A 16,865-nucleotide genomic window follows, 5' to 3' on the forward strand; every position below is an offset into this window, starting at 1 on the left:
GGCGGGCTCGGCCGGCGGCTCACTCTCTGCCTCCTCCCCGCAGGACTACCGAGAGGATGGGATGGATCTAGGCAGTGACGCCGGCAGTAGCAGCAGCAGCCGCGCCAGTTCGCAGTCCAACTCCACTAAAGTGACCCCTTGCTCCGAGTGCAAATCCTCGTCGTCGCCGGGGGGCAGCCTGGACTTGGTGTCTGCCCTGGAGGACTATGAGGAGCCCTTTCCGGTCTACCAGAAGAAGGTGATTGATGAATGGGCGCCGGAGGAGGACGGGGAGGAGGAGGAAGAGGAGGACGAGCGGGGATTCCGGGATGACCGGTGTCCGGCTCGGGAGCCTGGGGACGTGAGCGCCAGGACCGGCGGCGGCGGCGGCGGCGGGGGCAGGAGCGCCACCACGACCATGCCGCCCCCGATGCCCAACGGCAACCTCCACCGGCACGACCCCCAGGACCTCAGGCACAATGGCAACGTGGTGCTGGCCGGCCGGCCGAGCGGTTCCCGGGGCCCCCGCCGGGCGACCCAGAAGCCCCACCCGGCGAGGAGCCGGCACGGCGGCCGGGGCCCGGCGGCCGGGAGGCTCTGCCTCCAAGCCCCCGACGGCGGGACTTGCGTCCCGGAAGAGCCCCCGGTACCCCCTATGGACTGGGAGGCACTGGAGAAGCATCTGGCCGGGCTGCAGTTCCGGGAGCAGGAGGTGCGAAACCAGGGCCAGGCGAGGACCAACTCCACCTCGGTAAGTTGGCCGGGGTGCGTGGCCACGCGCGCGCGCACTCTTACACACCCGCGCGCAGCCCTCACGCCCCTTTCTCCGCGCTCCCGCCGCCCGCCTGCGGCCCCATTCATCCGTCCCCGAGGGTGGGGGCTGGGCCGAGAAGCCTGCCTTCTGCTCCCCTGGGGTACGCTTGCTCTGTCTGAGCGCTGTCTGGGTTTACCAGATGGGCGGAGAGGAGGGAGGGGCAGCCAGAGGGCAGCGGAAAGTCGGGCTAGTGGAGCTGGCGACTCATTTTGTTGGAATTACTTACGGAGACGAGGTTGTTAGTCACTTCGCTGAAAATAAGCCCGGGGAGATTCTGGCACAGAGACCCGTGCCTGCGGGGCATATTGCACATTAATAGTTGTGGCTTTGTCAGTCGTGGTTGGTCTCCCTTTGATGCCGCTAATGTTTCGCCCATGGCTAGGCTGGCCCTGTCTGTGCATGGCACACAGTCGTCCGCCCACACATCTGCCCTGGCAGAGGGGTTTGTGCCAGCTCGCCTCTAAACCGAGGCTCCCGTATATGGATAAGCTGACAGTCTTCCTCTAGACTTTCTTCCTTTCGGAAACCCGAGCTATTGTTGACCGGGGAAGGGGTGAATTGAATGCCAGGATGAGGCGGGGAGTTCTTGCCTGGGGTGCCTGACTCATTCCCTCTCCGGTGAATCCCTCCTTGTTTGATAGAGGAACTACTTACAGTTCCTTACCAGAGGCTACTGCCTCGATTCAGGAAAGCCAGACAAGGAGGGTGCCGGCGTGGAAAGGAGGAGGGGGAGGAGGAGGGCCGCATCTATAATAAGCTCTGGCAGGTTCACACTTGTCTCAACATCTTTTTTGCCCCTGAGAGGAGAGCAGATAAATGACTTAGAAGAAAAGCATCATGAATGTAGCTGCGCTATTCGTCATTGTTTTGAGATAAGCAACAGTTGTAATTTGAAATCATTAATGATGTCCCTAAATCGGGCTGAAGGGCACAGTTTAAATGAGTTTCTTTCTGCGTGTGGCAGCTGTGTGGCAGTGCGGGAAAATGCTTGCCTTGCAGGTGTAATTTTTTGAGTCCAGGGCCCTGGGGCTACTGGAAATTGGGTGCATGCACTTCTGACTCCAGGGGTGAGGATGGAACTGCTATTCACGGAGAAATTGGCATGGTTCCTATTAGAGAAGGTCCTCAACGGCCAGAGTCCACTGCTTCTTGTCCCTTGAGAAACTATCCATTAAATTAACGTACTGGTTTTAATCCCAGCGGTTTAAAACTTCCCTGTCACCACTAATAGACATGGAATCTTTCCATTGCAGTACATAGTATTCTATGTACTTTGCAATAGAAAATATCCTTTTCCCACATAGAGCTTGAGAAAAATACCTTATGAAGCTTGCTTGACTTGACCATAAGAAAGAGGTTCATTTACCAATGCATGACACGTCTGCATCCCACTGTAATGTAATAATTGTATATACATGCAAAGTTAAGCTTCACTGGTGATGGCAACCTGCGTTCCTCAAAAGTTAAGAGATAAAATTTGATTGTGCGCTCTGAGTTACGTGCCCGTATGCCAGGTATGGTTACCAGTGTTGTAATGACAAATCTGTCCACATGGAGCTCTGACTCTGGTGAGGGGATTAAAGAGACAGGCTGCTTCCCCTGGAAACTCACCAGTCAGTTGGTTAAGTCACAGTCCCCTCTACCCCACCCCCAGTGCCTAGTACAGTGCCTGCCATGTGGTAGGTTCTCAAACGTCCAATGGAGACAGAAGTATTCACAGGACCAAAACATCCCAGTCCTAATCCAGCCTCCTTGCTTTACAGTTGAGGAAAGGAAAGCTCCAAGAGACTCAGTGATTTGCTTAAGGTCCCAATGAAAAACCTATGAAAGGAGTTTTGAATTTTCTTCTGAGACAGGAATAGAGTTTTTTCTCCATTGAGTGCTTACAATAATTTGAAATAAAATGGTAGGAGAAGGTGCCCACATTCCCAAAATAAAGGATTTCCTAAAGGCAAGTCTTCTCTTGCCCAGTAACTCTGCCTTAGCATTAAGGACACAAGTAAACTGGGAAATAAATAACCAAAATCCCACTACTTACAAGTCTGTTCTCGCAGGCAGGGCTTGGTTTTGTTTGCATGGGACAGCATTAGGCTCTGCAGTACAGTGTAGTGAAAGAAGTCAGGCTTCCTGCCTCCCTGTTCTCCTGCCTGTCCACTCCCGAGATACACCCAAGAGGAAGGCGGAGATCTCAGAAATGTGTTGATGATTAGCTGTCCCTAATTCAGGGAAGATTTAAGAAGAAATTTAAAACATGCCATGTTTGGGAAAGGCTTTTGGTCATGGCTTCATGAAACAGATAGGTAAGGAATCATTCCCTTGAAGGAGGGTGAACTCAGGAAGTGCCCCGTGTTTTGCTGTCAGAGCTGGGAGGGCGCTGAGGAGCCCTAAAGGAGATTCTTTGGTGATGGACCCTGCTGCCTTCTTAGAACCACGCCATCTGCATGGCCTCCGGCGGTCTGCTCCAGGGTAGCAAGGTGACATTACTCCACAGCCATGTCCCCTACAGCTCAGCTTGTTCCTTGCACAGAGTTCTGCCCAATAACCAGAAATACTTCGCGAAGCGCCTTTCTCCAGCCTGGCAGACTCAGCCCTCCTGGTGTCCTGCCCGGGCCTTCCTCCTGTGTGTGAACACTCTTGGTAAACTCAAGGGCCAGATACAAGCGAAGAGCTGTTCTGGGAGGTCGTGCTTTTGGTGTAAGGTAGGGGTCCTGCTCTCATAAGTTCACATTCATCCCGAGTCCTCACCTCCCTGCCTGCTTTGACTCTGGCGAACTGGCACAGGTGATCTGGAGGGAAACTAGGAGTTTATCCTGTTTCCTTCCTTTGAGAGCAGGCCCCATGCAGTAGGCTTTCTCTTCTGCCCTGTATCTCCAGGGCCTTAGGTTATAACTGCACCACTCTTTCTCCTATTCAAGGGACTCCCTAGACCCTTCACCAGTAGTAGGGAGGATGCACTGGGGCCTCAATACCCTCCTTTTCATAACAGAGTATATAGTTTCACCTTTTTTTCTCCTTGATTTTTCCCTGAGGGCTCCTCTCCTGTAGGTTATCTGTGTTTAGCCAGTCTCTGGAATGCAAGCTCCTTTTTCTTTCTTTCCCCTAACTTTTGGCTCTTTTCTTTATTTTGTAATTATTTATTCATTTATTTGATTTTTAAGACAGGTCTTGCTACATAGTTCAGGCTGGCCTTAAACTCACTATGTAGCATAGGGGGCCTCAAACTCATGGTGATCTTCCTGCTTCAGGCTTCCGAGTGCTAGGATTACAGGCATGCACCAGTATGGTATAGCTGACACACAACCAATTGCATATACTTAAAATACACAATTTGATGAATTTTAACACATGTATGAGTCATATGAATAACATATGTATGAGTTCTGATATTCCTACAAAGCCATGATGAATATCAGGGTAGTAGACATATCCATAATCTCCTAAAGTATCTTTGTGCCCCTTTATAATAGGTTTCCCTAGGCAACCACTGATCTGATTTTCATGCTTACATTTTCTAAAATTAACATTAGTGGACTCATACAACAGATCTATTCTACTGTGTATGTCAATAGCTCATTCCTTTCTGTTGCTGACTAGTGTTCCATTTTATGGCTATACCATAGTCACCTGTTGGTAGAGCTGTGAGTACACACGTACAAGTCTGTGTAGACATGCTTTTTCGTTAAGACAAATACCTACAGGTAGTGTGGTTCTATTGCATAGTTGGCATGTGTTTGGCTTTGTAGGAAGCTGTCTAACTCTCTTCCAAAGAAGCAGTATTTTACAATAGTCAGTGGTGTGACTCTCACAGCACTAACTAGAACCTTGGCTTTCCCTCTGAACAGTTTCTCTAGCCTATCGGTATCCTTGCGGTTTTCCAGTATGACTCTATTCAAGTTACTGGGAGGGCTGCTCCCCTCTGTCTTAAGAGAGAACAACAAAAAAATCAGTGGGCTCGAATGTCACACCCAACCAAAGTCATTAGAGCTATTGTTCAAAAAAGGAAGGGAGTCATTTTAAATTAGAAAAGAATTCTCAATGTTGACCTGGCACATTTTTAAGTGCTTTTTTTTTTTTTAGTGCCTGTGACAAGTGTATTTTCCTCATTTAATGAGAAGATAAGAATAATTTTAATGGACATGTTAATTGAAAGCAAATTCTCCTGATGAACTTATTTCCAAAGTACTTGAAAATAATTTCTTTTTATTTGTTTATACTATTAGCTAGTAGCAAACTTAAAATTACCTACATTTCTTCCTATAACAGTACTAATTACAGGTTATTTTCATTGTATTATTCTGTAGAATTACAGCCCAGTTACTCCCTCCTGACAATGACACTACTAAAGTAGCTTGAATGGCTGAGTGGTTTGTTTTCTTAGTTACTTGGGCTGTGTTTAAATGATGTGAGTTCTTGTTTCTGTAGACAGAATTAAGGTGTCTTCATTATTCCTAAAATATAGTAAAGCTTATAAGTTTGGTAAGTTTTGTGATTCTGCAGTCTGGGATGCAGCATTGGAAACATACCATGGAGGAATGGAAGTATCAGTCCTGCTACTGAGCAGGCCACGACAGAGCTAAAGTAATTTTCTCTTTACTACGACTAGAAATTACCAGGACTAAATGCATTCTGTGCTTTTACTTTACTTTGAAATGTCTACTACCATAATAAGAAGGTTTTTCGGCTGCTTTTCTAATGCATGTTGATTTTTGCTTAAGAGCCTCAGAAGTTGCTCTGTGCATTAGCATGTACTCAAGACTTCAAAGCAAAATGGTTAGAGTTTTAAAAATGAAGTTGCAAGGCTGGGGTTTTAGCTCAGCTGTAGAGCACTTGCCTAGCATGCTTCGGGCTCTAGGTTTGATCTGCAGCACTGAAAGAGAGGGAGAAAGGAGAAGGGAGAGGAAGGAAAGGAAAGAGAGAGGGAGAAGGAGAAGAAGGAGAGAGAGGGTGAAACTAAGTATTTAAAAATATGTCCTTACTTCCAGGGCTGTGTGCAAGTGTTCATTAAAGTCACCATTAGGTAGTTCATTGTGCTGTAGACGCCCCTTTCAAACTATTGCCCTTGGACTAAAGGAAATCTCTGCCTGTCAATTGGCTTGCATCTAGAGGCCCTTAAAATAGCCTAAAGAAAAACTTGAGAATTCACATCTGAAAATCAAATCCTGACATTCTCATCACACACTTACAGAGCTCTTGAACACGTTATTGCTGGCATCATGCCATCTTTCTTCACCCCATCTAGCCTGGCCTTCCACAACACTTCCAACTCCGGGTCCACGCCTGGCCTGGCATTTCTCAGTGCTTCACAGCTGGGAAGCCCAGAGCTTTTTGTTCAGCCTCAGGTGCGTAGGCTGCTTGCTGTCTATTGCACCCAGCACTAGGCTTCCCCAAAGGAGCCCACTCAGGAGCTCACCTCTTTGGGAAGCTTTGCCGGGCCAGCTAAGCCCTAAGGAGCCTCTCTTTCCTCTGAACTTCTCATTCCACTCGTGTACATTTGCTACTCGTACTTGGGTTTTAAAAGGTTTTCAGATTTTTGTTATCATAGCTGATCCTCATGCCAAACCTGAAAATTGTTTTAAAGATGAGAAAACTAAAACCCAAGGACTTTTCTAATTTACTCTCATGCTTAACAAAGATCATATCAGAATGTCAAGTTCTGCCGGTATATCCAGGTTTTCAGTGACATCATAACCAACGGTTGTCTTGTATTCCCATTTATCTTCTCCTGTGGGCCTCTTATCTCTGCAACTATTTAAATCCCTCCTCCCCCTCGCATTCCTTGACCCTCCTCCCCCTCAAACACACTGCAGGCTCACTAGCACTCTTTGAAGAGCAGATTATCTGATGAATGTTTGTTATCTGGTTGGTTAATGTATTTGTACCTGTATTAGTGTTTAACTCTTTAACTTACTTAAAGCTGATGCACTGTATACTTTCTTATGAGAGCTAGTAATAGTAATTTTAAGTCTTCTGGAAGCTAATCCAAACTTTGATATTATTGCATATTAAAATAAAAGTTTGTTTTGTGCTCTTGGATCTTTGCCACTGAAGATTTGGATGGTTTTGTTTTTTACTTTTGATGTTCAGTGCAGTGTTTTTAACAAAACAAGCTTTTGCAAATTCTTTTCCTTAGCTGTTTGTGTTCCTGGAGCTCTGAGGACAGATGACAGTCTCTACTATCAGTTACTTGGAGACTGTTTTGCACCAAACTTCTATGAAAATTCAAGTGCCTGTTATGAAATTAAGCATTTTCCATGGAAAGGTAATAGGGGTTACAGATACAAAGACTCTGAGAAATCAACTTAAGAAAGACTATTTTCAGAAGAAGGAACTGAGATCTATGGAGATTAATCATCTCACTCCATTTCCTCAGTCCCAGTTTGATCTAGCCTCCAGTCATGTACAAATAATTCCCCTCACACCTCCTGACTTCCCCTTTTTAATGAATTCTGGGTTCACCCGACCCCAGCTGTCTACTTCAAGAAGAGTTTCCAAGTTTTTTGGAGGACAGATCTACACTCATCATTTAAGATCTTCCAACATTAGAAATAGGTTCTAATTCTCATCACTGGATAGTAAAGTGTTTGTTCTTCTGTTTCAACTTGAGAAATACACGCTTGTCCCAGTGTGGTTTTTTTAGCACTCTCTCTGGATTGATGATTCGCTCCTGCTTTTTTTTCCCAGATGTGAACACTTAAACGAGTTGTACTGGCTCCTTTCCAGCACTGGGTCCTGTCATGGGACTCATAGTCCTCTCCTCCCATGGGGGCCAGATGGTGACTGGGACTTGGGAACTTTGCAAGGAGCCACCAGAGTTCTAGGAGCCTGAGAAGAGACCAGTTAGGGTTCAGGGTCCCCTTTCTGTGTATCACTTCTACTTAGCAAACAAGGCTACGAGGTGCCTGGGTTCAGAAAGCTAATGGGGAGAACTCTGTGTGGCTACCCCATAAGTGGAGACAGATTTTGTTCTGTCTAGACAGTTTTCAGTGACTATTTTGTTATAAGCCAAAAAAGGAAAAATAAAACTAAGAAAAGGCTAAGAAAAAAAATAGTGTTTGTAGGTTTTAGGAGCTCTCCACAAAATAGTCTAAATTGAGATACTTGGCTTAGAGTATGGGTAATAGCAAGAAATAGAAAAATGGACATAAGGAAGAGGAGATGTTTTTGAGTTTTTATGTTCCTTGTGTGATGTTTCTGAGTTACCCAGTTAAGTCTGTTGGGCTGGACCATATGTAACTAATTCTTATCAGGTCAAGGATGGTTATAATAATCACCCATCTCTTTTTAAAGCTGTAAGAGTCTTATTGTTTCAAATGCTCTGGGTTTGTTAATTTGTTCTGTTTTGCTTGGATTTTGGCCACAGCTACCCTTTGGAGGATCGCTATTTTCCTTATAGCTTGTTAAATAATTGCGTGAAGCATATTCTATCACTAGTCTTTCTTATTTGTCTATTCTTACTCATGTGTACGCTTAATGTCATTTTATTCTCTTCACCTCATATTTTCACTCCTTATTTTTAACATTTGTGTCATTTTAAATTTTTTCTAAAGGCTAGAGATGTAACTGTGGCATAGTACCTGTCTGGCAAGTGCTAGGTCCTGAGTTCGAGTCCCAGTACCAGAAGAAATCCCATTTTCCCCATGTTTAGAGCATTTTCTCTGTAAATATAGGTAATTCAAAGAATGTTTGCTTTGATTAGGAAATGCCAAGCTGAATGAATTTGACTGATACATGTTCAGTCCCATGTTGATAATTTCTTAAAAGTGCTTGTAGGCCTATTTTTTAGGTTTACGTCTAACAGATACAGGTTGTATGAAAACAAAAGTTAGTGGACGCTAAAGAGATACCAATTTTTTTCAGTCTAGTTTTATATATCAAATTTTCTAATAATTGCCATTTATAGGTGTATATTTTACTGATAATCCTGCATCTCCACTCAAATGTTTTATATCTAATTGTAATTGGATGACCTTTTTAGTGTACCTGTCATCAGCAATGCCATGCTCATCTTTTCCTTTCTTCTAAGTGCCTTTTCTTAGCATTTATGGTTCACGAACGTGACTGTGAATCTTTCTTCCTTGGGAGATTAGCATAGTCTATGAAAAAAGCCTCATTTTTTATGGATTACAAGAAGCGCCGCATTAGTCAGCAGCTGATTTCTGCAAATTCATCAGTTCAAATGACTTTTATCACCCATGCTTTATTAAAGACGATTGATCCCTTCAGAACTCTTCCTTGTAGAAATAAATGTCTCAGTTACTCACATAGTTGTGTGGGGTTTGTTGCTGTTTTTGGTTGTTATTTTTTTTTTTTAAAATATTGCAAAAAACTTCTATAAAGAAAGTGTGTGGATTGTCCAGGTGCAAGGACAGGTGATGGTCAGATGGAAGGAGTTGGTTTTCTGTATGCTTGGGGAAGACAGAGGCCAGAGCACCACCTCCACGGCCTCCTTGCCCGGCCTCTGGACAGTGGACATTCACAATAGCTGATGCGGCCCCTGTTGCTATCTCTCAGCCCTGCATCCCCATTGCTTCCTATCTATTTTTCCTTCACTATTGTGCAGGTTACTGTCTGTGTGGAGAACCAGTTCAAGATCCTTAAGAAAATGGCATAGCTTGTATAGGGCATCTCTGGTGGCCAGGACCCCCTGCGAAGCCCTCGTATGCACTGATTGCTGATGGAGAACCTGGCTGGCTAGTTAGGGCCAGGATCTGCTTGCTCACAAGAGGGTTGTCCGCACAAGAGGAACAAAAACAATAGGTAAATCTTCCCAGCTGTGAACCTCACACAACTCATTTCTGCTTCCTTCTTTGTTAGCCATATATGGAGAGAACTTTGCTTCCTGGAAAAGCTTAAAGGGAATGAATAATTTTCTCGCAATTTGTAAGATCTCCAGCAATGCTATAAATTTAGACTTGAAGTTAGAGTATTAGAAAATAAAAACAAAACCAGAGAAGCTGTTGGCATTTTCAGTGGCAAGTTGAGCAGCATAGTAGCTTTTAGCCCTTTTCCCGCCCAGAGACAGAGTAGTGTTAAACTTACTTACAAAATAAGAAGGCTCTGAACCTCTGGGAGACTAGTACAGTGTCTTCTAAGAAAAGAATCTAAGGGCTAATCTACATTCTCCCCAAAATAACATGTTTTCAAATAGTTTCAAAACCAATTTAGTCCCCTGTGTTCCTCTTCATGGCACCAGTAGCTAAAAATTATCCTACTTATGAAAATTGCAGATAATTCTTTTCTTCATGCAATCTTACATAATTTTTAGTCCATTTTGACCTGGTCGAACGTTTTATCATGAGCAACTACATTTTAAGTGCTCTGTCTTTTTTGTTTCTACTCTAAAATTGGTTCCATAAGGAGTAAAAGAGCAGACCACTGGGATTTTATTTTTGAACACTTAAATTATATAACCAGTGATCTGTTAGAGTTGTTATCCAGCCTACAGTGGCCCCATAGTCTGACCCAAATATCCTTTAAAAGAATATCTCATTCTAGAACAACTTTAGGAAGCAATAATTTTTAGACATTTTGAAACCTTACTTTCTAATGGAATAGTGATTTTAAAGATCAGATTTATTTTTCTTGTGTTTTATGCAGAAACTCTCAACAAAGCAGATACACAGTTATGTTTATACCAACACACAAGTAAAACCCCTGCAGAAATTCCATTGTGCTGGGAGCCACATTATTGATAAACAATCAGAGTGAAATCAGAATATTAGATCAAAGGGACTCCAGGGCGAGGGTAGCAAGCTCAGATGCTCCCAGAGGCCATGAAGATAAATCAGAGAGAGGCATGGGCCAGGTGAGGGGAACCCTGGTGAGCTGCAGAGCATGTTCTGAGACAAAGGAGTGGCTGCTGTTTGTAGCTGACTGATTAAGTGCCATGCCAGAACATGGTGTCAGCATTCTGATATATCAGGAGAAAGCAAGACCCAAGTTTGTATGAGAAATATTTTGACTGTTAAATATTGGCAAGTAATGTTACACACAGACAACTGTGACTCTCATAAACAGATCTGTGCTTTAGAAAATGACTTCTGGTCTACCAGTTCTCCCTCTCACTAACTTAACCCAACAGTCTCACTTTGCAGATAAGGAATCCGAGACCCAAAGAGGTTAAATGATTTATGTGATATGGGCTTGAGGTGGGGAAAGGTTTGCTAAGATATCAGGTAAGATTTTAGAAATGAGAGGTCTTCAAGAAAGAAAACCCATGAAGTAGTACTGTTCTTTTGTATTGACCCAGTAGCTATTTTCTCTCTGTTCAGTGGTTGAAATAATTAAAAATAATAGCATCAAGAGGCAAGAAACAGGAGATACTACACATCTCGCTCTGTTTCATTTCATGTTTATAGACAGCCCATTACTTAGCATTTACTTTTCTCTTTCATCTTCAAAGCAGTCCAGAAATTGATTTCGTTATTTGGATTCAGGGAAATGTATCATAATTTATTTTTAATTATTTATGAATAATGAAAAGGGAAAACTCTTTAAGAACAGATTATCTTAAATGTAAACACATACAATCACACATTTCAGGGTACGTAGTGACATTAGTTTTTTATCTCCTAGAATCTCATCTGAGACCATTTAATTCCAAGGGCTGGTACTGGTAAGCGTTGATAAAATTTCTTTTCACACAGAAAATCTATTGGGACTTCCATATTGCTGAATCATGTTGAGGTTTTATTTAGTGCAACTATTACTACTATCATATGGAGGGGGACCTGTTCAAATTATAGAGATTGGAGCTTTAGTTTCCTTATTAAAATGATTAGCTTTAAATAAAAGTCAATATAGATTTCAAACAAATAATCTAGAAAAAATAGGAAACATTCTTTCTTATGAACTTTCTTAAAAACTGTTAATGTTGGAATAATGTTAGATTTACATAAAAGTTGCGAAGGTAACACAGAAAGTGGCCAAACAAGCTTCACCAACTTCCCCTAATGCTGACCTTTCGTATAACTATGGTACATTTGTCCAAACCAGCAAATGGACATAGCACAATATTGGACCTAAATTACAGAGTTTATTTGGATTTATATTAGCTTTTAAACTTAAAAATTTGTCTTAAAATTATTCAACACGTGCATAAATAATATGTGCTTATGGCTATCTTGAGGAGGGAAAAGAGAGTTAGGTCCCTCCCTATCCTACACTGCCATACCCTACAAAGTCCTAAGCATGGGATCCATGCAGGTTCTGCTACTGTATACACTTACAAATGTATTTTTGCTTTGTTTCAGTTTGTTTCTGAGGTAGTGAGGATTAACCCCAGTGATTCTTTCCCACTGAACTACATTCCCAGTATCTCACACTTCTTTTAAACATTTTTACTTTGAGATAGCACCTCATTAAGTTGCCTGGACTAGCCTGGAACTTGTGATCCTCTTGCCTCAGCTTCTAGAGTAGTTGGGATTACAGGTGGACATCACTGTATCCAGCTATATTTGTATTTTTTGTTTATTTATTTCACTAAACCCACTGCATGGTTCATATAGTTTATGCTGGCTACAAACTCTCCATCCTGTTGACCCAAGCTCCCACGTGCTGGGATTACAGGCACGTCCAGCCACACCAGGCTTATACATTCATTTTGAAGACAGTGTCCTGGCCCCTCTTCCACCAGATTGCCTTGCCTAGACCTCTCCCTATGGGGAGCTCCGCAGCTGTCTCTGTGGAGAGGCCAGCTTTGGTCACGAAGGAGCAAAAGAGAAGTGTAGATAAAGAGAAAAGCGCACAGCCTGAGCATATGGTAAAGCTCCTCTAGTCAGGATGGAGGGAGTGGGGGCTTCCTTGTGAGTCCCCGAGTGTAGAGACAGTCTGCATGCCGACAGTCAGCTTCCCAAGTGGGCTGCGGATAGCTGCAGATTGTCTCTGTTCTTTGCCTCTCTGACACCAAATTTTTATTGTTTAACTAGGAAACAGCTCCTCAGCTTGGGAGTTTACTTCTTCTAAGTTAAATTTCTGATGGGATTGTGAAGGCTCTGTGAGTGTGGGGGGTGAACTTCCTGGCAGAGGAAGTAAATTACAGCTGACTAACAGAGAGGGAAGCAGCCTGTGGAGCAAATGACCCTCATGATGTGAAAGGACTGGGTTACTCAGGAATATGGAGCTTCACAGATTGGAAATAGTACAGAAAGAATTGGAGATGCTTGCAGGAGTAGGAGGAGAAAGATACACTGGCACATCAGGGTTTTCAACATTTGTTGACTGACAAGATGATTAGAATTCTTTCAACTAAACTATGAATGGGCTGCAGGCGTAGTTCATCACCAGGAGGACGTCCCCGTGACTCAGTGAATTCTCATGAGAGTTTCCTGGTTATTCATTCAGGCTTTGACTGACTAAATCAGTGATTCCTTTCTAAGACTTGTTAAAATTCTTTTCCTAATTACATGTTGATGTTGTAGATTATGATAGTACTAACTCAACATTTCTTTCAGCAAAACTGAGTGTTTTCTAGGCCAAAACGTTTTGAATGGGTGCTTCAGATTGTGTACTCTTTGAAGTTCTTGAGATCCTCTGCTCAGGGATAAGACGCCCTGGCATTGCCAATAGTCTGAGGCTCTTCCTTCGATAGCAGCTCCGTTGGGGTCTGGGGCCCAGCATGAGTTACCAATAGCTTCCAGTTTCATCTTCTGTGTGCTTTTTGTTGGGAGGGTGATTACAAATGGCCAATTCGTGTTCGAGAGCTCCATCCCTAGTTGTTCCTCCCCTGACTTCCTGTGAGATTCTCAGGACAGTCAGAGGTTCTGCGGAATCCATGCCTTGAGGGACTGTGACTATGGCCTCTTTCCCACTCCTGCCCCTACCTGGGTTCCTGCTTGTTTCTGAGGTACTGCTCCACTGCCCACCTCCTGTGAGTTCTGTGGCTTTATGTCAGTCATGTTGGCTTTATTGTTTACAGGTCAGGAACCCTGATTACAGCAGCAGTCTCTGGACATAGGACTCAAGTTCTGTTTTGTTTTGTTTTTCTTCCAGTACCAGGAATCGAACTCACGACCTTGCGCTTGCCAGGCAGGCGCTGTGCTGCTGAGCTAAATCCCCAGCCCCTCAAGTTCAAATCATGACAGCTGCGCAGCCCGTATCACTGAATAGGAATTTTTCACTGCGTCATTGATGGGAAGCTCTGATGGACTTTGGAGCCCAGCTGGCCCAATCTCCTTCACTTTAAAAGTGAGGAAATAAACACACATCGTGAAGGAGATGTGTAAGGTGTCCTAAATCAAACATGCCACATTGACACCCTACACATATATCTCAGAGTTCATCTGCCCCAAGGCAACTTGTCCACACACCCTTGCTCTATTCTGCGTGCTCTCTGACCTCTGGTTCCTATTTTTGAGGTGACTGGGCAGAACTAATGCTGGCAGCATGACCTTGGAAAGGATCAAAGGTAATTGGACCACACAGGGATTCAAGCTGAAGCTTGGTGATATCGGTGCTAAGATTCACATAGATGGCTGAACCATCGGTAGTTTGCTGAAGTCACAGGAGTACCCTGTGCTCTCCGCTGGCCTCCAGACGGGGCCTCTGGGTGCACTGGGACTTTGTATAAGGAAGGGGTTGTTAGCAGGCTCCGGAACCAGACAACACCCCTCGCGAGTGAAAACAACTAGTCTATAGTATACAGCTCATACTTTTCATCTGAATTAAAGATTACTTTCTACCCATTTCTAATTTTGTGGAAGTGTGTGTGTGCGCATGTGTGTGTATTCTAAGCATAACAAGGCCCTAAATTCTGAAAGGATAAGCATTCTGAATCCATTTTGGAGCAAGAGTTATATTTTTAAATTGTTTATTTGAATCTGTTTAGCAAACCGTAGTTCACAAAATGACATCTGCCAAGAATTTCTTTCGTGTGTCATAAGTCTTTCTTCATGGCTGCATTCAATTCATAAATATATATTGAATGCCTATTAGTGTTAGATGTGGAGGACAGACATGAGCAGAAGCTGCTGTGGAGCTGTCACGTCCAGTAGCTTCTTGCCCTCGAGGAGCTTACAGTCCCACTGTGAAGATGGTAAACCACATAAGCAAGCACACAGATGTGGTGGCATTGCCGAAGAGGGGATGGTTCTGTGAAATTCTCACCAAGAAATTGCTTCCCATCACAGAATTCTCTGCAGCACAGGCCTAGCTACTCTTCACCAACCTTCCCTCTAATTACTTGCTGTTTTTCATTTATTGTGCCTAAATGCTCATGTTGGAGCAGGTGGATACTATTAATCTCATTTTACAAATGTGTTAGTCAGCCTTCTGTCACTATGACAAAGTTCCTGACATCCATTACTTAAAGGAGGAGAGGTTTATTTTGGCTCACAATTTCTGAGGTTTCAGTCCATGGCCACCCAGCTGCACTGCTTTTAGGCCTGTGGCCAGACAGAAACATCATGGCAGCAGAGCACGCTGGAGAAAAGCTCCTCACTTCATGGCAGCGAGAAAGCAGAGGAAAAAGGAAAGATCCTGGCAGACAGGAAGGGGCCAGGAACCAAGGATAGTCCCCAAGGTAATGTCCCGTGATCCACTCCCTGCAGCTGAGTTCTACCTCCTGTTTCTGTCACCTCTTAATAATATCATCAAATTTTGTTCCCGTCAGTGGATTAAAGCCCTCATGACCTGCTCATTTCTCTAAGCTCCACCACCTCTGAACATTGCTGCACTGTGTATCAACCCCTCAATATGTGAGCATTTGGAGAACACTTCATATTTAGAACACAATAATAGATAATAAAACTCACATTTATGATGAAACCACAGAGATAATGTAGGTTCTTCTGGCTGCAAAGGTCATGTGTTTTCCATTTTGAGGCACAGGGTACTACTGTGAGTATGAAGATGTGAAGTTGTATGAAAATGTGGGAGCTAGCCTCTTTGACCTGCATCACACAATAACCGTTCTTTACTGATAGCTGTATCTGAATGTCTGTGCTCTCTTGATAAACAGTACCTTATAATACCTATATGCTTCTATATGAGACTCTGAATAAATAAAATGGTCCATCATTAACCAAATATTTATTTGAACATAAGTATATGACTTCACATTCTTTCTGTTTTAAAGATCTCCACTACCACCTCTGAGCTCACTTAAATGTCAAAAAAATTGTTTTCTGTATATTGACCTGAAGGGAGTGAAATGATCCTTAGGTTTAGCGGAGGCTCAGAGAGGTCAACTGGTGCATTCAAAGTGGCCCTGAGTGTTGCTCGCTTGACACTCAGTCCAGAGCTAGCTGCTGCTTGCATGAGATTATGTGCAGCCCCGAGTGGAAGGGGCGTGCCTGGTGAGCCCTGGCCGCTGATGGAGTGCAGACCTGGAGAGCTGTCCTCCCAGAAGCCCTGAACCGCCTTCAGCAGTGGCAGTGGTTGTGACAGTAGGTCTAGGACGCTAAAAAAAAGCAAACACCTCTCCCCTGAAGGATGAGGAAGAAAAACTAGGTCGGAAAGGGTAAAACCAGGGGTACGTGGCGTTCATGCTATTGCTGAACTCACTACTTCTGTGATTTTTCCTGCAATAACTCGGTAGCTGCACTGTCCGACACTAGGGAGGCGAGCTATTAGCTGTGTCCAGGTGGCACCTGCTTTGATGAGGGAGATGAACGGTAATCAGTTCCTCTTTTGGTCATGTAATATCTGGATAGGCGCTGTGCCGGGGAGGTTCAGGATGCTGTGGAGACTGACTGGGCCACCTGCAGAGGCAGCGCTCAGAGGAGGCCGGTTGAATGGAGGCCTGAGGCGCCTCTGGGAGCCAGGTGAAGAGGCAAGAAACACCTGGAACAGAGGGAATTTGAAAAGGGTTGTGGACACTGAAGCCAGGGGGACCCTGGCCAAAATCGCTCTTTCCAGACATGTGCCCCTCATATATAGAACATTCTAATACTCCTAAATGCCATCTTGCACACAGCAGAATAACTGCAGTTTTCCTATGGTTGAAAACTTTATGCTTCAGAAAGCTCAGTTATAGGCCTACTTCTGGAAATGCCATTACTTTATGCCAGAAAAAGTGCGGTGGAGTGGGGAATAGAGCCTTTCAGGGAACTACATGGGAAGAAGCTATTTTAAT

At 43.9% G+C, this 16,865-nt stretch overlaps 1 protein-coding gene across 1 annotated transcript in view; it reads left to right on the top strand.

Annotated features, from left to right (window-relative positions):
- The window catches only part of Schip1 (schwannomin interacting protein 1), a 138,539-nt gene that overhangs the window by 26,235 nt on the left and 95,439 nt on the right, over positions 1-16,865 (top strand). The window contains exon 2 of the mRNA XM_005393115.1: positions 44-730. Coding sequence (XP_005393172.1) covers positions 62-730 — 669 coding nt within the window. The 5' untranslated portion in view covers positions 44-61. The remainder of the gene's footprint in view (positions 1-43; positions 731-16,865) is intronic.

Source organism: Chinchilla lanigera, unplaced genomic scaffold, assembly GCF_000276665.1.
Source record: "Chinchilla lanigera isolate Chin_1 unplaced genomic scaffold, ChiLan1.0 scaffold00047, whole genome shotgun sequence".
Classification (NCBI taxonomy): Eukaryota; Metazoa; Chordata; class Mammalia; order Rodentia; family Chinchillidae; genus Chinchilla; species Chinchilla lanigera.